General features: G+C 39.0%; 1 protein-coding gene across 3 annotated transcripts in view; it reads left to right on the top strand.

The window, feature by feature from the left end:
* Positions 1-27954, top strand: part of ERBB4 (erb-b2 receptor tyrosine kinase 4) — a 634946-nt gene that overhangs the window by 404852 nt on the left and 202140 nt on the right. For all 3 annotated transcript variants that reach the window (XM_075180320.1, XM_075180321.1, XM_075180319.1), the window contains exon 4: positions 9850-9975. In XM_075180320.1, the coding sequence (XP_075036421.1) occupies positions 9850-9975 (126 nt within the window). The remainder of the gene's footprint in view (positions 1-9849; positions 9976-27954) is intronic.

Raw genomic sequence — 27954 nt, 5'->3', positions numbered from 1 at the left:
GGGGAAAAGGATTGTTTTCTACTTTTTAATTATTCTTGCTTCAAACAGAGGAATATGGGCCTTGAATGAGTTTAAGTATCTTCTGAAGGAGGAGCGTGTGGCCTTCGGTATTTTATCCATAAGGCAGCATAGTGGTACAGTGGTTAGCATTGCTGCCTTAGTTCGATTACGACCAGAGCCCTATATGTGTGCAGTTTGTATATTCAACCTGTATTTGCATGAGTTTCCTCAGTATACTCTGGCTTTCTCCCACATGCCAAAAACATACTTAATTGGCATAAAATTGACTCTAGTCTGTGTGTGTATGAAGTAGGGAATTTACCAAACCAATGAAGAAATGTTAATGGCAGTAGGTATGACCTACTTAATTGCTTCAGTTTTTTTAATTTACAGGTGCTACTTACTTTCAATAAAGGTTGTGCCAATGGTTCTTTACATCACTGCCCAATGTTTGCACCAAACTATTGGAAAGCTGTAGAAAGAAGTTACTGTGCACCGGTGATATATAACAACAATGCATGTGGCAAACTCCTTGTCCTATTGCCACCTCAGGATGGCGATTATAAGAAACTCTCTGAAAATAAATGTTTTATTCTTTGAATAAAGCATTTTTACAGTCTTAGGCTTTCCAGTCGAGGATTTTTAAACATATTTTTTTCTTTTTTAAAAATAATTTTAAGCTATTTTTAACATTTTTTATTTATGTCCACGAAGTGGAACTAAAAGTCCAAGTCTGGACTTTTTGTTTTACTGCACATATATGAGTCAGGCATGAGCATATTCCAACAGACTGGCAAAGCCGAGCCAGTTACTCAGCGGCTCTTGCAATATTTTATTGATAAATTGCAGTGACGGGTGATTATCAGAGCCAATAGAAAATGAGCCTTATCGTCAAATATTAGTAAATATACCCCTATGTGTGTATAACATGTACAGCTTTTATGTTCTATAAATGAACAATGAAAGCATGGCACAATTAGTCTTTTAATTGCACAAAATGTGTTAAACATATGTCCAAGGGTTGGTCAACAGCGCTACCCTGTATGATACTTGCAGGGAGTTAGTCATTTTGTGGACTGCACCAATACAAATGACAAAGCAGCTGATTCATTCACTGGGAAATTGAGACATTACTGCGGAATGGGGCATTTTGCACCTCAAGCTTTATTAGTGATAGCACTAATTCCTAGTTAATTAAAAGGCTGGATGTGGGTTTAGCACATGCACTAGCTATTTCCACTGTGTGTTTATTTTAACCTTAGCACACAAGTGACAGTGTTATAAGCATGGCAGCCTTTGTGAGTGGCACTAAATAAATATGAAGGCATAATGAAGTTATGGAAGCAATAACAATGTTTTCATAATGTGAGATTATGTCTCTAGTGTTGTGCTCACTTCACAGAAGATTATTACTAATTAGCACATGTCATGCCATTATAAAGGAAATCCTTTACACATGTGATACGTAATTACATAAACACTCTAATACGGAATACCCTGGAGATCTACGAAGATGAAGAAGGTATATTAGATCGCAGAGGATGTATATATATATATATATATATATATATATATATATATATATATATATATATTATTTATTTATTTTATTTAATGTAGGGGTGGGAAGCTCTAGCTGGCTGTGCATCCTCTGACATATATATATATATATATATATATATATATATATATATATATATATATATATATATATATATAAAAATAAATATATCAATGTGATAATCAGAGAGTTATTTTGGTGACCTTAATGGCACTGAATTGAAAATGGATATAAGAGCCAATATGGGTCACAAGGATATAAATAGCTCGTTGTTTACAACAAAGTATTATCATCAGCCAACAATCCTGGAGATGTGAATGCCTGTATACAAATATTAAAGATAAGTGTTTTATTCATGGACAATGGACTTGTCCTTTTGTACTGTATAGTCAATATATATATAAAACGCAAAAAGTTCACATGTCCTCCAATTAATATCATTAGAGTTCTACTGTACACATCTAATTATTCCATAGGCAGATTTTCATCTTGTTATTCATTGGGCATATTTTACAAAACAATTGTGTCAGATATAGGTTGGGGATAGCAAAGTCTTCGAGGACTTCTTATTGGACAACCCTGACTTAGTCATTTGTCACATAAACAAATTGATTTTAAGCGGTAGCTAGCACAAAGGTCACTTGTTAAATTAAGTCATTGATTTTCCAGTTTATTTTTACACAAAGCCCCTATACTTCAATACAAAGCTACCGATGTACATGTCTCTCTAGGGCTTTCCTGGCTGGATGTACTGCATCCTCCTGGTCCCAATTGCTTTAAAGAAGGGCAGGTCAGCACGAGGGAGGAGGGAGAGATGAGGGAGGGTTCGAGAAACAGAGCAATGTCCTGTAACGTCATTACAAAGTCTTATAAGCCCTGGTCATCATTCATTAAAATATCCTCCAGTTTTAAGAGAAGCCGGCTGACTCGGAGAAAAAGAGCAATTCTTGTTTAGTTTCCATTTGTAATAAACCTAATCTGTTTATAACAATGTTTTGTAATCACTTATGATTGAGATCTGAACACTATGGGCTTCATTTAGAGTCAGACGCAATGTGCGTCTAAGACTTACATGAAAGAGTAGGAGTAGGAGTGTGCCGCAGCTTGGTAGGGTATTACGAGTGGCAAGCAACCCCAGTTGCGTCTCACTCGTAATACCTTACCAATCTGCCACCAGTTCCTGCAGCTAGCTAACTACTTGCGCCACCTAATTCCTGCCGCACATTTTCAGTCTTGTTTTGACATGTGTTCTGCCTGCGTCTTTATCCGTCTAGGGTAGATTTTGCCGGTAGACGCCCATAGTATCTGAATTATTCACGATCACGACTACATACCTCCATGTTCCACCCTTTCCCTCGTACTGAGACGCAAGCTGTCGCAGTGTACACTGCATCTGAAAAGCAGACGGAACTGCAGGGAACTGTTGCTTACTGCGCATGCCCCATATGTGGCAATGTGTATGATGCGCCTGAAACGGACTTTGCGTCCGACTCTAAATGAGGCCCTATGGGCCTTTCATTATGGATGGGTCATTACCAAGACTCATCCATAATGAAGATTTTCTATCGCTGCTTATAGCCCAATTAATGTAGAAAAGTTTGCCGGTGCTCAGCAGTGCTCAGCTCCTACCGTTCGCAGGACCAATGCAGTGTTCCTCTGTGCATGACTGAGCAGGACTTGGACTTTCAGTTCCAGATTCAAGTTTTAAAAAAAATCTTAGAAAAAGATCGAAACAAAATGAATAACTAGAAAAATGCTGTATTTTATGAATAAAGCATTTTTTGGGTGGTAAGTCCTGGTTTTGCCATCTGGAGGTAGCGATAGAAATATAGCAGCGGTACTTGTACCGCAGCTGTCTATGGTTACGTAGGCTTTGCTGGACAGAACTGGCCATAGTGGTTGCCAGCGAAGGGAGGGATTTATATTTAGGGAGAAACTCCCAGATACAAAATGTTATTTAATTAATAGACCCCATAGGATTAAATCTCAGGTTTGCAGAACTTCATTTCTAATTAATTAAGTGATGATTATGCCTACTTACCAGAAATACTGTATAAGACATTGCGGGTTATTTATTAATATCTCTTAAAAGATCAAATCTGAACTAAAATCATGGTAACCAATCAGATGTTTATTTGTTTGTTATTAATTTAATTATGTTTTTAATAAAATTTGTTTTAAATTAATTTGCATAAGCTGTTGTCTATACTAGTGAGAAGGTTCTTTGCGCTTCCTTTCTTTTTTCCTTTTGTTTAGTACAATATATTAGGAATTGATACACAACAATTCTATAAGGCAGAGTTCCTCTCCTAGTACGAGAGTGGGGGTTATATACTTGTGTGCTTATTACTGTTTTTTAAGATTTGTACAGTTTGTGAGTTTAATTTGGTGTATTTGACACCAAAGTCAGCGCCGATTGATATCCTTTTTTTTTTATATACTTTTAGTGTTTGTTTTTTTGTCTAGCCTGCACTATAGATATAAAAGCTTTTTGCTGATTGGTTGCTGTGGTTTTAGTGCAGATTTATACCTTTGAGAAATCTCAGTAAGTAGCTGTCAACATTGAAATAATATACCCACTAGTAAAAACTCTTGGTATATTATAAGTCTTTGTGGTGTCACATAATGAAACAAATATGAAAGGCCAGTGGTTATATTTACTATGCAGCGATTCTACGGAACTCCCGGCACTTTGAAGTCATTTTTTAAAACAGCACTTTTATTAAAAACAAAGTCCTTCTGTTTTTTTCTTTAATAAAATTGCTGTTTGAAGAAAATTATTATTTTAAATCGCTGGGAATCGGCGGGTCTGTGGAGCCACCACTTAGTAAATATACCCCCTGGTGCTTTTATGAATGGCTTTTAAGCAGCATTCCTGGGTGTGGTGAACAAATCACCATACCCATCGCCCCTCTCTTAGGAGACCCAGGATCTTTTTTCTGGTGCTTCTCCTAACGCTTGTAAAAATGTATAGAAACATTTTTTCATTGGTCTCTGAGATGGGTGTGGCATGCAGGACCAATAGAAGGCTATGATTGTCATGCTTGATGCTTCTTATTGGTCTACATGGTCACACTTCCCTTCACAGTGTCACATGGCCCCTGATCGAAACTGTGAGGTTAACAATGTAACCCCAGGAAAAAAGGGGCTGCATGGAGCAGCTACTGGGACTCTGGTGAAGGCAGGAAATGCTGATTTCCAGTGGAAGAAAGATATGATATCAATATAGAAACACAATAGACAAAAATGTCAAATAAAGGCATTAGGAATACACCTAGAAGTGCTGATTTACCTTTAACCATGCATTACACTGCGGCCACGAGACAGTCTGCTTTGACCCAAGCATTAATAAACTGATTGGTTTCCTGACAGAAAAAAACATAGTTTTCTGAAGTTGAAGCAGTGGAATATTATATTTAGTGGGAATCACTGTTTCCCTGTCACCACCCTTAATTGTTCCTGCAGCTTCTCTTCCATATTCACCCAACAGCTACATGTTACTTTTATGGACTTGTCCATTAACTGGGAGCTTAAATCAGAAGTTAATTTGAATAGTTTACTAGGAGGAACTGTGGGTAAGAATTTAGCATTGAGAATCATGGAACAACGAAATTGAGAAGCAGCACCCCCTTCAGGACAAGGTGAATGCAGGGACCAGTGAACTTAGGTTAATGTTTTAGAAAAATTTTTTAATATCCTGTATTGTAACTCCCGCATGTGCAGATTTACTGTCACTCTGCAAGAATATTACAGGTTGTGTAGAGCTCAGGCTTGGGTTTGCCAGGGGAGCCAAAATTTGCCTAGTTCTGGTCTAGCCACTTACGCTAGAGGGCAGTATTGAGTACGTGACATAGAAGACAAGGGTTATCTTGACACTGTCACTCTTTGATGGATAAGTCTGCTGTTGATAATCCTCACTAAACTCTGCTCCAGATGAGATATCCAATAACCATTGGGGTTATTCGTTTTTCTAAGCCTCTTTACCAAGCTAAAATATCACCATTTCCAATCATATGTTTCCTGGAAATTGTGTGGATTCCTGATTAAATTATTATATAATAAGACTGCAAAACAGCTTATTCATGATCTGGTAAGTAATAAAAAAATAACCTGATTTTTTTTATTTTTTTTTATTAATACTAAGCTACAGCAGCTTTAATTTACCTTACGCAGAAAGTAATATGGCTTTGTAGCAATTGGAATATTAATGTGCTTGATTTAATATAAAACTATTTATTGGAGCAGAGAGGGTTTTTAACCACTATTTTCATAATTCTGACAGATGAGAAAAGATTTTAGTAGACAAATTGATTCAGAGTTGATGTATTAAATATTAACTACAATTTGCCATTAATGTCATGTTTAGAGATGTATTCAGAACATGTTTACAGTTATCCTGTGTTTATTGTCACTCTTTTATATTTTATGAGTCACATCTGGGGTATAAAGTCTGTATTGGTTAATAAACTGTTTACAGTGTTCTGTGTAAAGCTCATCCAGAGTTCCATTCCCATTAGCATTCAGGGAACATCTCTTTATTAAATATTAATTCTATTGGCCTTATGTTATTGTGATATTGTTATGAGTACAGTGGGAACTTGTATAATGGAGGGTATCAAGCCAGGTTATTCCATTTCCTGGCAAACTAACAGTATTGTAAGACAATTTGCTGTCTAAGTTTTAAGCTGTGGTTGTGCATCACACCGGGCTTAAGGAGACATTATTTTGTTGATTAAAATGAGTTAATATCAGAGATCTGCTTTGTTTGAAAGCTATTTCCTTATTGTGTCACTAGGGACAATATATCATTGGAGTCTATGTATATTTAAATAGTCCAATGTTCTATGTGCAGAATGGGTTATACCCATATGTCTTATTGAATATTTAGTAAAACAAAACTGTGTATTGCATTTAAGTTCATGTTTTATGTTTGTATATGTTTTATGGCGCTGGACATACAATTTGTAAAGAAGAAGTGCAAACATTTATATTCAATAGAAAAGAAGCCCTTGCACTAAAGAGCTCTTAATGAAATTGACTAGAGGGAAACATACATAGTAGGGCATACTTGCCAACTCTCCCGGAATGTCCGGGAGACTCCCGCATTTCGCGAGAGTCTCCCGGACTCCCAGGAGAGTGTGGCAATCTCCCTGAATTCGGTTCAAACGCCGCGATTCACCGGGAATCACTGTAAAATGACGCGTTTTGCGTCATTACGTCACGGGGCGGGGCCAAAATGACGCTATTTTGTGAGCCCCGCCCCCTGCACGCCCACCTCCCCCTGGCACTCCTGGAAGCCAAATCTAAAATGTTGGCAAGTATGTAGTAGGGTCATTCATTAAGCATCCTAGCTAGGCTTGAGTCTAAGGCCAAGGAGGTCACTGATGGTCCTGGATTACTCTAATCTGCTTTTTTGACAGAAAGAAGAGGGACCCAAACCATTATGTTTTTTAGGGCCCCATAGGGTCTTAATCAGGCTCTAAATACACAAGGGTTCAATAATGGGTTTTATACACACAGGGCCTTAGTCATTAAGGAACGTATCTGCCAATTTTGTGCGTATCATCTGCAAAATCACTCTGCGCATGCTCAGAACTGGATGACACAACAGAACGCAGTCATGGCCAAGTCATCTTTGAGCGCAAATGACACTTACTACAGTCTATGATTTCCGGAAGGAAAAGTGGTGGGGAATGGGCGGATGCATATAGGCAATGTACAGAAAGGGCGTTTCTGTGCAGCCACATCCAAGTCAAACTCGGATGCACACAGAAGTACGCTGGTTTTCTGCTGTATCTCTTGCTCCAGCTAGAGATATAGTCTAAGCCCAGAGTCCTAGTTATGTAAGTACCGTATGCATGCTATAACGTGTGTTTGCATTCAGGACCAGCTATAAAAATGTCTGTTATGTTCAGTAGACATTAAATACACTCCAATAAATGTCCTTCAAGATAAAAAAAATTAAACAACTCCCATGTATAATCATAAATGACTATAATATTCACATGTAACATTAATTGAATGAATGAATATATATATATATATATATATATACATATATATATATATATATATATATATATATATATATATATATATATATATATATATAGATATAGAAATATATGTATAGATATTGATATAGATGTATAGATGTATATAGATATGGATAAGGTGTGCTCCAGAGAGAGTGTACAAAAGACCACATTGGAACCTGAGTGGCCCAGAATCACAATGGATAATGGATAAACAAATAGAAGGATCATTTAATATACTGGCAGAATAGCTGGTAATAGATGTACTGCCATAGTAACTTCATTAATATCAATCAACACTTATGCATGATTATTATATTTAATATCATTATTACTATTATTATTCACATACACACTGTGGAAGCAACCATATCTTGGTTCTTTTATTGATAGGCTGAATACTGCCCCCAATGTACGCAAGTAACAAGTCAAATTTATATTACATTATTATGATATATATATATATATATATATATATATATACTGTAACAAAGGGAGGCATTTTTCTGACAAGAGGCAGAAAAAGTATACAAACAGAATAAAACATTGGCACAGTTATGCACCTAGGTTGAGATTAAACCAGGTAAAAATGTATGTGTAGTTTAAAGTTTGTTAACTTACATGATTTCCTCTCAGCAAACAGACAGGGTGTGTCTGTTTGTGCAAACAGAGCCAGTGATGGGTGTTTTCTTTTGAAGAGAAGGTGGGTGTGTCACCTGCCCATCAAGCTAAGGCTGGGGGAGGAGCAACATGTATAAAAGCTTGATTGTGTTATTTGTTCAGTGAGACCAACACTGGGGTAGCTGGCTGGTCTTGAGAGAGAGCTGGTCTATGTATAGCAAGCGTTTAGGTTCTCCATAATTGCTGTGAAAGTATACAGTGTCAAAACATTTATCATCCTGACAATAAAGCTACCTAAAAAGGAAGAAGTTGTTCGCGTGTGCTTCTGCAGTAGCGGGCTATTGCCACAATACATATATTTCTATTCATTTTTTTGGGATATTATATTCCACAGAGGTATTGTATGTATCCTACAGTATCTGGTCTAGTAGAGCAGAGTAAATATACACCCTTAATCATCTCCACACATATCTTGAGATCCGTTCCTTGTTGATTTCAGAGTATGCAGAACCAAGTTGCGTGCTGTTTAAACTAACACATGCTGTGCTCAGTATGCTTGCCTTAATGACTCAGGACTTTTCGTATCACCCCAAGATGAGTCCAGGGGCCTATGTTTTTTTCTTTAAAATACAAAAATATATTTATGTCACTATAATACATATATATGTGTATGTAAACCCAAGAGAAAATTAGTAATGTTAATTCAATATACCTGGCAATGAAAATTGTTCTAGTCATGGAGGACCAAAATATCCTGGGTTTGATAGGGTTAAAAGTACGGAAGAACATCTTGTAATGATGATTTCCATATTGGTTTTAGAATTGTTTCCAATATTTGATGCATGTACAACAACATTTGCTTTGTGTTAAATGATCTTACAGGTGCAAATATGTTTATAAATGGTGCCTGATTTTGTGTTCTGCTTTCTTGACCCTAATCCACTAATTACTTTTACAGAGTACTACATTTCCATAGTTTTTAACTGATGCACTGGGTACAAATCACCTTTGATAGCTCTGGAGATTTTGTCCATTGTATCTAGTGCTGGAGACTTCTGAAACTCACTTAATGAGAGTTGCAGTTCTAGAACAAAACACTTAAGGTAGCTGACATAATGTTACAAAACAATGTATTGAATATCTTTCTGCATTCAAGTGCTTTAAAAAGCATTTTTGGCACCAACGTTGTTGTCTCGTTAACCACCGCATGTTTAAAAATTAAAAAAAGTCTTCATTAACAACTCTTTATTCAGACCACAAGCAACAGACCGATAACTGAGTGTCTCTCCTACTAATCCGCTCTTCATGAAAGGTGGAAGTACATCATTAAGTGTAATAGAGAATACCTAACATGCACGCTCCTGCCAAGTAAGGACAATAAAGCCAGTTGATTGCCAATCCTTGTGTGCTTTTTATACCGGCATTATGAGAAGTTGTTAATTAAGACTTAGAAGTTACATAAAGAAAGGTTAATTTACCTGACATGTCCTGGAATTTATGTTTATTTTATGTTTATTTATTTAGCATTCTTTCTGACTAAAGCTGGAACCTGCACTCAGTTGTTTAGTAACATTGTAGCCATATAAACAATACACCTATTATATCTTGTTTGTTTTTCTTTTGTTTCTATAGAGATCCTGAATGGCGGAGTGTACCTGGATCGGAATGATTTCCTTTGTTATGCAGACACCATAAATTGGCAGGACATTGTCCGTAATCCCAATGCTACAGTGTTCCCGATGAACAAGAATTCAAATTGTGAGTGTGTATATACTGCATTATAAGAAACACATGCAATGTGGTATTCTGATTTAGGGGCTATAATTTATTCATTACATTCTACAAAGTGACAGCTAGAATCTGATTGGTTGATATAGGCAACATCTCCACTTTTGTCACTTAGTGTTGACATCAACAGAAGACATTTGTTAACATCAGCTGAATATGGTACTGCATCTTGGCCCCATTCCATGAACCTGGCTGTTGAGAACAGCTCCAGATACGAGTGATGTGGCCAGGAACCACTACTTTTGGAAATGCTGCGTTTAAGGGGAGTGCCGTATAAAGCACAATGGGTTTTCCTGAGTGCAGGGGCGGATCTAGAAAACTGTTGTACCCGGGGCGATTTGGGGGGGGGGGGGGGGATTTAGGCCCCGCCTCCTTTCTAACATCTTAGGCTGCCGACGGCTGCACACTATGTGCAGGTCCGTCCAGCCGTGACAGGCAGGGACAGTGTGCAGCCCGGCTGCTCACACTGTCCCTGCCTGTCACGGCTGGACGGACCTGCACATACCGTGCAGCCGTCGGCAGCAAGTGTCTGCTGGGGGGGGCGATTGCCCCGATCGCCCCCCCCCCCCCCCCCCCCCCCCGGATCCGCCACTGCCTGAGTGTGAGAGAGACCAGGAAGTTGCAGAGGAGAGCTTTCGCATATACCCTGCTGTCTACTAACACATTCATATACTGAGTAACAGTGTCAGTCATCTCTTGGTAAATGCAGGTTATAGTTAATCTACTAATGCTGACAATAGGGAATATGTGAGAGAGTCTCACTGGGCGTAAGAAGAGCTAAACAAAAAATGTGGAAAAAAGAGTTAACATTTTTTAGCAAAAAATAAAATCTTACATTTGTAGTCACTTGGTCAATCCTTACATAAAATCAGAGTTAGTTTATGGGGTACAGTACCTGTCTGTAGTTGCACTAATTGGGTCAAAGTAAATTTGAGAAGAGTCATGGAAATTGTATTTTCTATTACATATATACACTTTTGCCTGTGTTTTTTTTTAGCATTTTGAACCAAATTGAAAAAATATATATTCAATAAATACAAAAAAATTGTCAGTCCAAAAATGTGAAATTCATTTCGGTGTATAAATGATTATTTTGTTTAACTGTCAGATAGCAAACTGTCAAATATGGTTTGGTCATAAATGTATAATATACCCATACATTACAATGCAGCTATATTTCATGAGATCATACAATTATTGTTGTGTGTCTGACACACAAGCAATTGAAAACAATGTGAATTGACCCTAAAGACCTTTTCAGAATTGTGATCATCTCAGCTGATAATTATGATTGCTAGTTATCTGAAAATTATTGTATAGCTGTGCATAGACTGTTTAATGATCGTAATTAAAAACTATTTTTGTGTATGCTCAAAATCTGACATTTTTTTCCAAAATACAAATGATTTTACTGAAATTCATATAACATAGTTTAATCATTCTGTGTGAGTGCAAATGGCTACGTGACAGGATTATTTCTGAAAATTTCTAAAATTGTTGCAGTTGAATTAAATGTAACACTTCTTGGCTGTGCATCACATAACTAATGATAACATGAACTGGTGTAAGACTCAAAGGCTTATTTACCAGGCTGCAAAACTGCAGCCATGCAGCAGAAATGCCGTTAAGTGCGCTTGTTTTTATAGGTTCACACATGGCGGGGATGTAGGGTTGCAAACATTTACCAGTTCTGTTGAAAGGGAGGCACCTCTTATGGAGCTGACACAACAAAAGATTTCAAGTCGCAGGGCAAGATTCTTAAATGAGCTTGAAGGGATGAAGATTCCATTTTTATGGGATTCTTACACATCTTCAGAGGTGATGGAGATTGGGTGTTTGCCTATACTTTAATTATGAACATTTTATACAGGAAAGTGTATTTTTATGCACAGTGGTACAGACACCAATCTAATCATAGCCGGGGATGGTGTGTATGGTGGTATACCATACTGCCACTTCTCCTACTGCCTTCATTGTAAAATTATTAAATTCCATTCACTTACATTCCCATTACATTTTTCTTAACACCCCCTTCTCAATTTCCATTTGGACCACTGATCATAGCATAAACAAATGTCCATCAGTACTGATGTCGTTTTAATCTTCTGATTTATGTCAGACATGAATGAGGGTGCAGTATTTTGGCCGGAAATTTGAAAAGTTCAAATTAATGAAGGCTGTGGACCTAAAGGTATATTATATAGGAAATTTCAAATTATGACTTTTTCCCCAAAATTTTCTATCCCCATATGGGCTAGCAACCCCGCAAATAGTATTTTCCAGGAATCACTTCCTGAACCAGGGAATGGACATACACATATATATGTGCTAAGTGGACAATAGGTGCATTTGGGCAAAAAGAAACACGCTGAATGCCCCAATTATTGAGGTTAGTAAGTCTTTCAGAACTGTCCTTGACTGATGCAAAGTAGAGAAACTCTGACCCTTTCAACTTTTTTAAAAATATGACCATTGTGGTCAAAGAAATGGGACAGACACTATACTAGACAGAATTAATTAAGTGAAAATGCTTCAATTATTTCAGGGACATTATTTAATGCAGTCATTCAGTTATATTTTATACAATTGTGGGTTTTTGTGTTGTTTAAAAATTACAACATTTTCATATTGGGACAATTATAATTGATATAAAATTATACATTTTTCAGTGCATTTAGAGACAGGCATTTCTCCTGCAGGTTTTTTTGTGTAAATGAACACAATACGCAGCTTATCATGCACATATAAAAGTGACACAAAATTAGAGATGCTCATGCTTGGTTCTCCAAAGAACCAAGCCCACCCGAACTTCGCGGATCCGAGTACCAAGCCGAGTCGGCTCTGTACTTTTGTGCGCCCTCGGAAGTGAAAACGAGGCAAAACATCATCACTGCATCATCGGCTCTTGCGAGTTTTGGATTCTATAAGTACCGCCCTCCACGGAGATCCAGCGCCATTTCACAGAGAGACAAAGAAGGGGTAGCATTGTTGTTGGCAGTCTCCAGTGCAGTTGGGCAGCGTCATTAATGAAAGAGAGGGAGGAGGGGTGGCAGTGCTCTCTGCAGTCTCCAGTGACATTGTACTGTGACATAGCTCACACAGAAACAGAAGAGGTGACAGTTTTCAGTACTGAAAGACACATTATAGGGCTGGCAGTGGAATTAAAAGTCTCCAGTGACTTTGTACTGTGCCATAGCTTACACAGAAACAGGAGAGGTGGCAGTTTTCAATACTGAAAGCAAAATTGTAATAATAGGGCTGGCAGTGTTTTTGAAACTCTCCAGTGACATTTTACTGTGCCATAGCTCACCCAGAAACAGGAGAGATGGCAGTTTTCAGTGCTTAAGATGCATTATAGGGCTGGCAGTGTAATTAAAAGTCTCCAGTGACATTGTACTGTGCCATAGCTCACCGAGAAATAGGAGAGGTGGCAGTTTTCAGTGCTGAAAGACAGATTATAGGGCTGACAGTGTAATTAAAAGTCTCCAGTGACATTGTACTGTGCCATAGCCCATCCAGAAACAGGAGCGGTGGCAGTTTTCAGTACTAAAACCGAAATTATAATAATAGAGCTGGTAATATATGTACTGTGTCATCAAAATAGATTCACATCAGTCCACAGAAGAACAGGAGCACCAAGCAGCTGCTGGCACCAGTCATGCTGATAGTAATCCCTCTACGTCATCCGCCAAAGCATATATTCAAGTGCATAGTGCTTTTAAATCAGGGAAACAAAAATGTTAAAAAACACCTTTTACCTTGGTAAACAAAAAACACCAATAATCCAGTCAAAGTTAAGTGCTGAAAAAATAAAATTGCCAACATGCCATTCTACACACGCAATGGCAAGGAAAGAATCAGGCCTTCGCCTTTCTCTATGAGTGCTAGTTCTGTAACTGTCACTGAGGCATCTTCTTGTAAGGTCAGTGTGACTGGATCACTTATAAATAACTTATGGTATAAATTTATTCAAAGGAAATAGCGCAGGGAGCTTATTTATATAATTGCCAATGCACTTATTTTTGATATTGTGTATAATTTGATATAGGAAATCGTTATTTCTGAGACCAGGGTAGAAAATTAGCTTTTTCTGTTTTAACCTTGCTAAAGGAAATGCCTAATTTTTGATGTATATATCTCATACAATGAGCCTTTCTTTAGAAAGTCTTTTGTGTATCGGGATGTGGGGAAATGACTTGTTTGGGGTTTATACCTTTCTTTGGGAATGTATATTCTGCAACTGTTGGAAGAAAGGTCTCATGCTAATCAGGCCTTTTGATGTGTGAGTGTCCACTTGAAGACAGGAAGGTTTAATTAAGACATTGCTACTAGATTTCCTGTGTCTAAAAACAAGATGCAGGACATCAAAGAATTTTTAAGATATCACAGATAAGCGTAAATAATATTGTTAGCTTTGCAATGCATGTAAATCCATGTTTGTGTAAACACATTGCATCCTGATTCTAAAAATAGCCTGTGTCCATAATCAGTATAAAAAGCACTGTCTTGTACACTGAAATGTATCATTCTGATGTTCCATCTGACCTGACCACTGATACCTTTAATCAGTGCAACTGTCCTTGTCAGGGCACCTGAGTGAAATGAAACATCACTCTTTGCTTCAATTCCCTGCTTGACAACTTCTTCAATATTGCTGTAATCCTGTGACCTACAGATTAGACCCTAAAGCTAATCTGTTTTCCGGCTGTTTCTGAGGTTGGATCCAGCTCTCCAGTACCACCGCTCTACCGCTACCCAGCAGCTGGCTAGTGTGATAGGCCAGGGGGATCCATACACAGCACCCTGATCCAGTAGACGATCAGGGGTACCAGCCCAAGTGTACCAGCACAGGAGTACACTAGCATCAACAGTAACCCAGAAGGAACGTGGTTCTGGGCGCAATAAAGTAGCCCAGTGGTTGAGCAGGCTCCTCCTACTGCAGCAGGATAGGCATATTCTGAATAACTAAAGGGGACGATGGCAAACTAAGCCCAGCCACTTCCCATCAACAACAGACTGGGTGGCATAGGTGGTCCATCCTGTCACAGTCAGTCATGACGATACAAGACCTTGTCATTCTGACTCAAAAACTGGTGCCAAAATACTTTTACGTGTAAAAGCAGAACTGGAAGAAAACAGTAAGGCATGAGAAGAAACAGTATGTTCAGATTCAGAAATGACACAAATCCCGGAGAAGAGTCTATCCATGAGTGCTAGGTGTAAACCTGACCTTCATGATACTATACTCATAAAGAAGCCTCCTTTCAGATATTTCTGCAGATGTGTGGATGAGCACCTCAAGTGTAGCCGGTAGTACACAATTTGAGGATGCCACTTTGGAATTGCAACAGGATGAGGGGGATATTTGTGTAGCTGACGACGGCGTTAAAGAAGATGTTGATGAGGATGATGTTATTTGTGTAAGTCCTGCACCAGTGGAAGCAGTTCTTGCATGTGATCAGAAGAAGGCCATTGTCATGCCTGGGCATAAGACCAAAAAAATCCACCTCATATGTGTGGAATTATTTTTACCCAAATCCTGACAACAGTTGTCTAACCATTTGTAGAGTTTGTAAAGCCACAATCAGTAGAGGTAGGGACCTTAACCATCTAGGAACCTCATCCATGTTACGCCATTTGAAGCGAGTTCTTGGCAAGCTGTTGGGAAAATCTCAAACTTATGCTAAAAAGATAACAAAAAGCAGTCCATCATCAGCTAGCTCCCTTCTCTCACCTAGATCCCGGCACCTGCAATCTACACCCACAACACCGTCCTCATCAATATCCTCTGTAGCGATCGGAGTTAGTCCTGCATCCAAGCTGCTAAGGCTAAATGACTCCTCCACTATCTATGATTCCTCTGAAGAATTATTGAGCGGTAGTCCTGCTGCTGCTGCTGCTGGGGGTGAATCTTTAACTGATAAGCAGATCAAGAAGAAGACTACTAGTAGTTTACAACTATTGACTGTTAAACAATCCTTTGCAAGAGAAAGCAAGTATGAAAGCTGTCAACCAGTCGCAAAGCGGATCACATACGCCATGGCTACTATGCTAGTATTAGATCTAAGTCCAATATCCATTATTAATGTAGCTGGTTTTAGACAGTTAATTAAGGGCTTGTGTTCCCGTTACCAAATTCCATCGCAACACCATTTTGCAACAAAAGATATTCCTCTCCTGCACAAGAAGGTTCGTAAAATTTTAATAATTGGGCTACAAAATGCCATTCTACCCACTGTACACTTAATCACAGATATCTGGACAAGCGAGACTAGGCAAAATATAGATTATATGACTGTGACAGCCCACTGGGTTCTGCAACAGCATGCAGGAGATTGCAGCAGCTACAAGAACAATTTAATTTGCCCTGCCACCAACTGAAGAAATAGGTGGTAACAAGGTGGAATTCCACCCTGTATATGCTTCTGAAGATGGAGAAACAGCGAAAAGTCATCCATGCTTACTTCACAAGCCATAACATTGGGAAAGGAGGAGGAATGTATTTTAGTCAAGCACGGTGGAGAATACTTTTCGTGTTGTGCAAGGTGCTGAAACCATTTGAAGTTGTCACCTGTGAAGTGAGTTCAGAGACTGCTAGCTGGAGCCAAGTGATTCCCTTAATTAGACTTTTGGAAAAGCAGCTTGAGAAAGTGAAGGAGTGAAACAAAGCAATTACGCTAAGTTGGTAAGTTTGTCGGACTTGTAGATCAAGTACTTTATTCACTTCACCATGACCCAAGAGTTATCAAAAGCTTTAAATTGGATCAATACGTTTTGGGGACTGTGCTTGATCCTAGGTTTAAGAACTATGTTTTCTCTTTGTTTCCAACTGACCCAGATCCCAAGAGATGCAAAGAGCTCCTGGTGAATAAGATGACAGCTGAAGTGTTACGTAACAGGATGGCGTCTCCTCCTTCGGTTTCTCAGTCAACTGCTGCTAGTAAAAAAATTCAGCTTTCCCTAAATACCCAGTGATGATGCAGATGACTCAGCACAACATTTTGACATCTGGTCTGGTCTAAAAGAATTGACCAGAAAATGTGACACCTTTGCCGTAACTCCACCTGATCCTACTATCAACATCCAAAGGATGGTGGAGGGTTATTTTAACTGCAGCATAGAAATAGACACATCAGACAGTCCCTTTACATATTGGGGGAAAAAAAAGGGAATTTGGAGACCCATTTACCAACTCGCTTTGCACTGCCTAATCTGCCCACCCTCCAGTGTATACTCGGAAAGAGTTTTCAGCTCAGCCAGGAACCTTGTCAGCGATCGACGTAGGAGGCTACTTCCTCAAAATGTGGAAAAGATGATGTTCATAAAAATGAACTACAATTTCCACGAGAAAGGCCTTACCCGCCAATTACATTAAAATACAGAGACTTCTGTAATGGTGGATTCCAGCGGTGATGAATTAATAATGTGTGAGAATGATGTACACACTGATGAGGCTGAGGATGATGACAACAACATCTTGCCACAGTAGAGTTCATTAACAGCACTGTTATCTTAGATGCCTTAATCCCATTGTTAGCTTGTTTTGTGGGGGCCCAAACAAACTAAGCACATCAGCCACAAAAGTGGCACTCCTTGTCGCTGATGTGCTTGGTTTGTTAAAGTGTGCATGTTCTTTTGAAGATCCAACTTAAGGATGGGTGGAAGGGGCCCAAGGACAATTCCATCTTTTACCACTTTTCCTTTCAGTTATCGCTGTGTGCCAATGTTACCTACATGTGCTATATACTGTTGTGTGCTTTGCAAAACTCAAAGACACCCATTGATGAGGCAGATGACTGAGCACCAAATTTTGACATTAGGGGTAAATGTATCAAGCTGAGAGTTTTCCGGCAGGTATGAAAAGTGGAGATGTTGCCTATAGCAACCAATCAGATTCTAGCTATCATTTTGTAGAATGTGCTAAATAAATGATAGCTAGAATCTGATTGGTTTTTCAAACCCGCCAGAAAACTCTCTGCTTGATACATTTACCCCCTGGTCTGGTCTACTATAAAAGAATTGTTCAAAAAACGTGACACCTCTACTGTAACTCCACCTGATCCTACTATCAACATCCAAAGAATGGTGGAGGATTATTATTAATTTTTTTGAACGGTATAAAGACAAGTTTTATTAACAAAGAACAACGTTTCTTGCAGAAGTAATGTAAGCATGGAGGTCTAAATAGAAGTGTATATGTATTACTCAGACCTTCCACTTTGCTGCTGTTTCATCAGTATTGCACAGAGTGTTTGTAATCTGCACTTTACGTCAAAGGTACTTAGCTGTATTTACATTTTTTGTTAATTGGGGCTGATTCAAAGCTCAGTGATGACCTTGCTTTTTGCTGTGAATTTCAATGGCACTTTTTAGTGCATAACAGCCAATTTACCCTTCTGAAGTTTGTTTTCAATCAGCCTTTCAATTGCTTCTCTCTCTTACGTGTGACCACATACTTTGTTTTTCACTGGGTTCACCATCTCCAACTGTGTTATAGGAGTGCCCAGGGTGACGGCGATCTCCTCGTCTTCATCTTCCAAAGCTTAGTCTGCAGGGTCGGTGACACACCCATTTCTCAGGTCTCTTAGCTGTTCTTTAAACTGGACATATTTATCATCCTGCCTTAGGGCCTCCTCTGTATTATTCTTCTGAAGTGCAGTGTATCTCTCGTGCAGTGTCGGACTGGGGCATGAAGGGCCCACCGGGGGACTGCAACACTAGGGGCCCACCAGAGGGGGTGTGGTCAGCCATCATAGAGGCGGGACCAGAAACTAGAGGGGGAGTGGTCAGTCCATGAAGGACACCTAGCACCTTAGTGTAGTATATAAAGAATGCAGTGTGTGTATAAAGAATACACAGTCTTGACCTGCCCCTTAGATTGGGCAGAACAGTCACCAAAAATCAGGATTGTCCCACTAGACCAGGCTTGGCTAACCTGTGGCACTCCAGGTGTTGTGAAACTACAAGCCCCAGCATATGCTGGGACTTGTAGTTTCACAACATCTGGAGTACCACAGGTTAGCCAAGCCTGCACTAGACTCAGATCATTTGACAGACTGTCCTACCTGTTGTTGTCACTTTTTCCACCTGTGGTTGCTGGTTTCTTTAGTTAAAGCTTGTCTGGATCCTGGAATGTTGAGGGCCCTATTTGGAAAAAATAATGGGTACATTTAGAAACGCCAACCATCCCTGCCATTAAATCAACATCACCCACATTTAATAATTAGGCCTCTCTCCAGCCTCAACAATAAAGTAATAGTGCTCACATTTGATAAATAGATCTATTTCCCTCCAACCAACCCCAACATTAAATTAATAGTATTCCCATTTAATATATAAATCTATTACCCTCCCTCCAAACAGCCCCAGCAATAAATTAATAGCATTTACATTTAATACATCCATTTCCCACGACCATTCCTAGCATTAAATAGTTAAGGCCAGTCCGACACTGGTCTTCCTGCCCACAATCCCCCTTCACTGCCATTTAATGTTAGCAAAATGAATTTGCTGTCTCTGTATTACAGATCTTGAAGAGCCCTGGGAAAAATGACTGCTAGGGAGAGGGGCCATCTTGGGAAAGTAGTTCCTTAGATAGTAATGCAGCTTTAAGTTGGTCACTTATAGACCTAAGTGACCAGCAATCAACTATATAGCACAGCAGCCGTTGCTGTGATCAGACATCAGCAGTAACTAGCTGTGGCCAGGAAATTAATGTTAGATGTAAAATAATTCTTAGATATGGAGGTACTTTATATTTAAAGTTCAATTATGGTGAGCATGTCCACTATGTTAACAGAAAGTACAATTTGGAACAGTTGATGGTGAAACAAATTTAAAAAGTTTAGTGAATCTTACCCTCATTGCATGATGCATTTCTGGAGTCTACAATACAGTACATCCTTCTTTCATCCTTTTAGCCATAGAAGTAGATTTAAAAAGACTCAAAATGTATTTATATGTATTTAATTAATGCACCTTTATCCTTTATCCTAGTTTTATTTTATATGTATAGAACTATGTAGCTAGGTAAACGGACTGACAAGTGAAGACAGTTAACTGACGTGGCACAATTTTATTCAATTTCTTTGGACAGTGTTATTTCACTAATTTCTCTTAATAGCAGTACTCATAACAGTGCTGATTTTCAGGGACATAACTTGATATGTGTTAGCCCCTGGCAAAGTTTTATAAAGGCCTCCATGAACATAATGCATCTTGTGGGCAATAACCCATAAACACCCTGCCCATGTGACACAACAACCCACTACTACCACTATAAATAAATGACAGGTTCTGGGCGCTAGTAGATAAATTAGCGTATACTATTTAATATGGTACAATTGGTATAGAACACATTCTGGCCAGAGGGTGGTTCAAAATGGCATGTGTAGACATAGAACAAAATTAGACATAGGTAAACACTGATGTACAGACCAAGAATATCAAAATCCTGGCACATGAATTTGTCCCGCTAGTTGTTTAGGGGGCCATGTAAGATGTAGCAATATAATGGTCCAGTGGAAAAAACAAAAATAGATAAATAGAGAACAAATGTTCCAAATGTCTGAAAACACGAATCAGAGATGACTTACGTGATAAATACAGCAAGTAAATGGATCAGAAAAAACAAAGAATCCTCCCAGGATCGGTAGCATCTCTTACCTCCCGATGGGGTGATTAAATGATCTCAGTACTCTGCCGCCTGGGTATGCCGCGACGGTAGCGTATGTACGCTTGATTGTGCTCCTCACAGAATAGCGGGTACCCGTTTAAAACTCCCAGGGAGGCGGTGCTACTGATCGCAGCCTCACTTCCTGTGTATGCAGTGGAAACAGTGTGCGCACACTTGGATTCCTGCTCTCTGAACGGCCGCGGCAAGATGAACCCTGTTGAAAGTGAAAAACACTACCGCGCAGGTGCAGAGAGCCGTCTCTCTGCACCTGCGCGGTAGTGTTTGTTACTGAAGTGTCGCCGCCGACGCGGCCATCACAAGTGACGTCTTCTCCGTAAGCTATGCCCTGACAGAGGAGGGGGCGGAGCTTCAACGAGGCCGGGCCTACCGGTGATTAGACCGGCTGCCCGGTAGGCCAGTCCGACGCTGCTCTCGTGTACAAGCTCTCTTAAATCCGGGATCTCATCTGGTGGGTCACATTTTAACCTAAGTATGGTCTCCTCATCTGCGTCTATATATTGGTTTAAATCTCTGTTCAAAGCAGCGTATTCCAATATGGCAGATTCCATGCTGTCCACATGTTCCGTTTCACATTCTTTCTAAAGCAGATTTAAAGCCACTCCAGTTGTATTATCCATTCCTGTGTCTACATGAGTTTGGGCAGCACAGTGGATTAGTGTAAGCTCCAATGGGGCAGGGACTGATGTGAGTGAGTTCTCTGTACAACTCTGTGGAATTAGTGGCGCTATATAAATAAATGGTGATGATGATGATGATGAGTTTGGCAGTTCTTCAGGGAAGGAGGTATCCACAGAGGAGAAAGAGATTAAAGATGCAGCATGAGCAGACATGGTTTAATAATGTAAAGTTCATTGACAGCCCTGTTAGGCTTAAGGCAGCTAAGCTATTGGTAGCTTGTTTTGTGGGGCCCAAACAAACCATGCACTTCAGCCACAAAAGTGGCACTGCTTGCCGCTGGAGTGTTTGCTTTGTTAAACTGTACATGTCCTTTTCAATATCTTACATAAGGGTGGGTGGGAGGCAGGACCACCTTAACAACATTATGGACCCCCGTGCAAAGCAGTGCAGTGGGGCCCCTACCTCTATATATGTGTATCATATATATATATATATATATATATATATATAGATATATAGATATATAGATATATAGATATATAGATATATTTGCAGGATTTTTTTTTTATTTTTTTTTTGCAGGATTATTTATTTTACTTAAGAGCCCTGTCTATGGGGCCCCCTTGCCTGTGGGGCCCCCGGGCACCTGCCCATCGGGCCCAATGACAAGTTTATCTCGCACCCCTTTTCTGCCACTGCTGTGTGGCAATGTTTCCTAGATGTGCTATGAATTGCCGTGTGTTTGTGTCGTTGCTCTGTCGCTTAGCATCCAGCCAGGTCGCTGCAGTCTTTGTCTGAAAGTGTATGAAAATAATATTGACCTGTGAGGTGTTCAAACTTGACTGTAAATGACTGGAAATTAGTGTTATTGGGGTTAATAATAATTAAGGAACAAAAAAAGAGCAAAACTATATGATTTTTAGCATATTTTAACCTTTTTTTTAAAAAAAATACAGATCCAAAACCAAAACTAAAACACGCAAGGGCGGTTTTCCCAAAACCAAAATCAAAACCACAGGGCAAAGTTAATCCAGATCCAAAACCAAAACTACAACACGGGGGTCAGTGAACATCTCTCTCTACACAAAATATTAAAATGCACAAAACGTGGACAAGTGCATATTACATTGAATTGAAGTCCAATGATGAGTTTATCCATACAGTTCTGTAGGGACAATTAACAATTTGGATCCAAAAAATAATGATAACATGTGTTCAATAGAATAGGAAATGTATTTCCATTACACATAAGCTGTAGCAACTGTCATAAAAAAATACAAAACATGACATTGTTAATATCTAAGATGTGACCAGTTTCTTTCTGCAGTTTTTAAAAGGTTGCAAAGGCAGAACTAATTAGAAAACATTCCCTTGCTGGATAAGTTGGTGTCATTAAGTCATTATGCCTCCTTTTGGTTGGGTATAATTTCTTTATTAGAGCATAAGGGCTCTTCGATATTGCTCTTCCTGTGGAGGTTTTATTGTTGCCATCAGCTGACAATGACACTCATAGGTTGTTATTATTACTAATAACATAGTGTAATGACTCTTATGCTGGATTAATAATGCTTTGAGTGGCTTCTTCTGCAAATGTCCGCAACACATTGCTGTGTGTAGAGTCTCAGGGTGATTTTAGCAAAGCAGCGAAATATTGGAGGGATCTGATCTTCCAGAAACATATTGTACAGTAGCTCTGAGCATCCTCATAATGTGCCATCAAACAGCTCAACAATGACAATTACAGCATACAGCATACAGCATAAGCAAGCACAAGGAAATTGGACTCTCTTCTAAATTACCAAGGTGATTATCATACCTGTATAGCCGGCTATATAGAGTAAAACATAGGAGCCTAATGTAATTCTGAAGCAGTTATACAACTGTTAATAGCAATATAAAATATGGGAATGGTGTCTACAATGTAAATATCCAAACTTATCTGTGGTTTAGCTTAATAAAAGTGATTCACTACACTGCAGATAATGGTTGCATCACATTATAACAGTATGTACAGTACTTGGCATTTTAGGATTTTAGGGCACCTTTTGCACTTGGCCAAACCGTATGATTTTTATACAGTAATTTGCATTGTGCCATCTTCTTTTTTTTTTCTTTAAAAGTAGAGTCTTGCTCTACGCCTCCACCCGACTAAAATTTGCTAGCACTCCCCTGTGTGCACCACACTCTCTCTCTCCCAGCCCCCAATCCATACAAGGTTAGAAATGTGTCTGAGGCTGCTGCCGCCCCCCCCCCATATAATATAACTGTATATTATAACTACCATATAACATATATTTTAAGCAAAATAATGATAAATGAGTTGTAAAAATTACACTTTGCAAGGTGGTAACTGTTGGATTATTAAATAGGCCCGTTAATCTGTCACCTTGTCTTCTAAGTATCTTCTTTTCTTCATGTCCGTGATTTCCAGTGATCAGTCTCCTGATTGCTTGTACAGTATTTGTGAAACATACTTCATGAAGATAATCAGTTCTCTTTGATTTTTTAGGCCCTATTTATTATCTGTGGGTCCTAGGATGTCACCTTAAAAAACAAATCATCATTTGCAGATGGCTACTTCTCATCGTTAGAACTGTTTTAGAATGCGACACCAGGAAAAATGTCTAAATCACCTCTATTGTTGTCTAGTGATAATGGTGTTAGTTTCATTTAGAGTGGTATCACTTGGACAACTTCACTATATTTTCGTCTAAGAAAAAAGTGTCCTACCACCCGAGTAAGGAAACATTATGGGCCTGATTCATTAAGGATCTAACTTAAGAAACTTCTTATTTAAGTCTCCTGGACAAAACCATGTTACATTGCAAGGGGTGCAAATTAGTATTCTGTTTTGCACATAAGTTAAATACTGACTGTTTTTTCATGTAGCACACAAATATCAACTTTAAATTTCAGTGTACAAATAAGCTATCAAGTATTTGTGTGCTATATTAAAAAACAGTCAGTATTTAACTTATGTGCAAAACAGAATACTAATTTGCACCCCTTGCATTGTAACATGGTGTTGTCCAGGAGACTGAAATAAGAAGTTTCTTAAGTTAAGATCCTTAATGAATTAGGCTCTATATCTTCCATAGGAAATGTCATTTCCCTGTCACACTAGATTATTTTGGTTCATAAAAGCTGAACTTGGGCTATGCAATGTGTTTTTCTGTAAATACAGCATAACACCACCATTAGGGATGTGCTGATCAACATATGCACTAATAATGCAACAGATGGTGTGCCAAAGCTTGCCCATTCCTGTTTAATTACAACTTGGTGCCATGATTGCTAAAATATTCTATGATTCCACACTTCCAATTACTGTAGAAAGCCCTTCAGTGACAGCGGTATGTCTTTTCACTTGCCTTTGCCTTGACATAAAAAGTAGCATACAAACTGTCTGGTCCTATTTCCTAGCCTACGGCACCCCTGTCAAAGCCTGAAAAAAGGACCAGCTCTAACCAGCCTAAAGGGGCACCTAGTTGCTTTTAAATGGACCTCCTGATGTTTACAATCATAAAAATAGAGAAACACGTTATGAGATGATTTATGTAACTTCCTCTTTAGTAAATGATCTGGAGGTGTGCAACATACGCTTACTGTATATATTAGGAGTTGCAGATGGCAAACATAATGTACATAGAAGAGTAAAACATGATATTAAGGCTAATTTATTATCTGCAAACGCATGTCACATTATTACAGGAACATTCTCAACAAACTGTTCACTTGTCAAATGGCTGTTTGCAGTTGAGCCCACAGGTTTTCAGATCCAATTAGTCACAGTGAAAGCAATCACAGGCGGAGAACAGTTCCTTTACATTTGTCTTGTCTTCGGAAGGTTGATAATGTTATACAGGGGGGATAATAGGTGATTCACAGCTAGAAAATGTCCACTGATTTGTCTGAAACGAGGGTCTAATAATCTGAAAGGTCCCTTGTCTGTTCTAACAACCTCCACCCTCTCAGTTTATGTTCTCTGGCTTTGTGTGCACTGTGTATGATACTGTACTTATAAATCTCAGGCTACTGTTTATTACCCCAAACGCCATCTTTTCATTTATAACATTGTAATTTGTAACATAAAACATGACAGCTGATAAAATCTACCCACCCACCCCAAGTGGCCTTTTCCAACTGGCTGTATATTCTGAGACTTGACATGACCTTTGGCCCTTTGTATTCTCCCAGTTACTGCAGCGCTGTGACTGTTTCATTGCATGGATGATATACCCGTTTGCCTCAGCTCATGTCACCTCTGCTGGGAGCTAGTTCAATGCAAACACAAACAGTACATACACTTATCCAGTATAGCCTTGGGGAAGCACATTTCTAAAACATCACAGAAGAAACAATACATGCTATTGAAGTGTGTACCTGTTGTCTACACACTGTGGATACAGACATTTTATGGGCTTAGCCAGTGTTCATGAGAATGCAGCCTAAACATTTATCAAACTTCCTTCATTCCAGTCACAAGCCGCGGCGGTACGCCGCATCCTGGAGTGAACTAGCAGCCAGGCGCGTTCTTTAGTTTCTATGCCCTGTTGTTATCCTTGTGGCATAAATGTAGGGACATCCTCTAACACCAGGGGGAGCTCTCATATGATTTAAACTGGTTCATTTATATTTTTATACATGCTTCCTGGTTTATGTTATTACCTATGCTAGTTCTAGCTAGTAATTAATTAGCTGCCTCCTGAGGCTGATTGTCAGCCCTGTCCTCCTCTGTCTTGATTGGCTCTTAGTACTATTTAAGGCATTGAGGTCTGAGCCTCACTGCGGGTTATAGCGTCCTGTTCCAGTACTGCTGCCTGCTATTTTGTTCCTGTGTTTGGTGTTTAACCTGAGATTGATTATCCGTGTATGACCCTTGCCTGTTCCTGGACTCTGAACCTGTGCTTCTGACCCTGATCTATTGCCTGAACCCGGATTTTGAACCTCTGCTAGTGACCCTGACCTTACGCCTGTCCCTGGATCCTGAACATGTGTCTGTGAGCTTGACCTTTCTGCCTATACCTGACATGTCCTCTGGTGCCCTGCCCAGTCCGCTGACATCTGGCCTGTCGCTACTCCATGTGCAACCTCCTATACCTGTGCGCTACCGTGTAAGCATAAACTCATACTACTCTGAGCATAAGGCCTGGGAGCATCAGAGTACCTGTGAGCACAATCAGTCTCTACGGGAAAGGCGGCTGCTAAAGGTGAAGACCTTTTCTCCTGTTCTATGAGTTTATGCCACACTGGTGGCCATAACATTACCCCACTGTTCCCCACTGGCTCCTAGTGAATTCATTGACTGTCTGAACGTGGGTAGTCAACAAGATGGCTGCCTCCATTGTAGCAAAACACATTAAAAACAACAATTATTTTATAATATCGTTAGTATTGCATGTAATTGCATTTATAATGTACAAAACAAGCTTCAGTTAAAATGAAACTTGTAATACAATCACAGTTTAGGTGTGTTTGTATACCTTCCATGTATTGAAAACGGGATTGCAGTTTTACACATTGCGATTTTAAAGAATGCGCTTTAATGTGCAGTTTGGGCTTTAGTAAATCATAGAGTTTCAAAACGGCACATAAAGTGCCTGAAACCTGCAGTTTGTTCAAGCCGCAGGTTAGTAAATCTCCTCCTAAAATGTTTTGAGGTCTCGTATGAGAAATACCTCCAACATTCAAAGTTCAAAGCTATTTTGATCCAGTTACAGACTACAGTGTATATTTAAATTTTTCTATCTAGCTTAATAACCTGACAATAAAGATTTGATTTAATTTAGTTAATATACTCTAGCCTAGGTAATGTATGTGGAGGTTAACCAATGACTTCTTGGATGCCCTTGTGGTCGACTATCATTCATGGTTGAAATCAATTTCCACAAGGGCATTTAAATTTTAGAAATAAACCGCTCAGAACATTTTTTCTGACTTCTGTTTCCCCAAAAATACTTGTACAAGTATTTTCACTTGTATCTGTAACTTTAAATTTCAATAGATTTATTTACAGTTCAATAAGAGTAAATGGGGACTCGTATTAAGTGCATATTTGGAACCTGTTTAAAGCACTTTAAAAAGTCTGTGTGGACGTCTGTAACCATAATGGATGTTCTGTGCTATATTTATTTAACTATACTAAAAATAGCACATTTAAGTTGGGCATATACGCCCTAAATTTGAAGTGCTAAACTAGTGCGGCATGCCCCCTTCCAACACTTCTAATATCTCAGCCACTACCCATTGGAAAGAGCTTTGATTACTTTGCAGTGTTATCATACTGAGACCAAACAGGGCATTCCCATGGATGTTTTGCCTTTTTATTTTTGATAAAAGGAAATATAATGCTGTGCAGTTCACTATGTACTATAGTAATTGTATTTGTTATCTTTGGTTCCTCTTTAAGTAAAAACAAGAACGAATTCAGAATTGTCTTCCTTTTAAATTGTGTTTATTTTGTAAGACTAATGAAGGGGTACTCTGTTTCTTCATAAAACCTCAGTCGTTAGGCTGCAGCTATTACAAACAGCTAATAGCAGAAAGTGATGTGTAAGAATAAACCCCATGAATAACTAAACTATTGAAAGAAAGCTTATTTTGAAGCAGAACTAACCCCAACCGCTTGCAAAATT

This window comes from Mixophyes fleayi, chromosome 7 (genome assembly GCF_038048845.1).
Source record: "Mixophyes fleayi isolate aMixFle1 chromosome 7, aMixFle1.hap1, whole genome shotgun sequence".
In the NCBI taxonomy this organism is placed as follows: Eukaryota; Metazoa; Chordata; class Amphibia; order Anura; family Limnodynastidae; genus Mixophyes; species Mixophyes fleayi.
The sequence above is the reverse complement of the archived record's forward strand: the minus strand, read 5'-3'. Positions and strand labels throughout refer to the sequence as shown.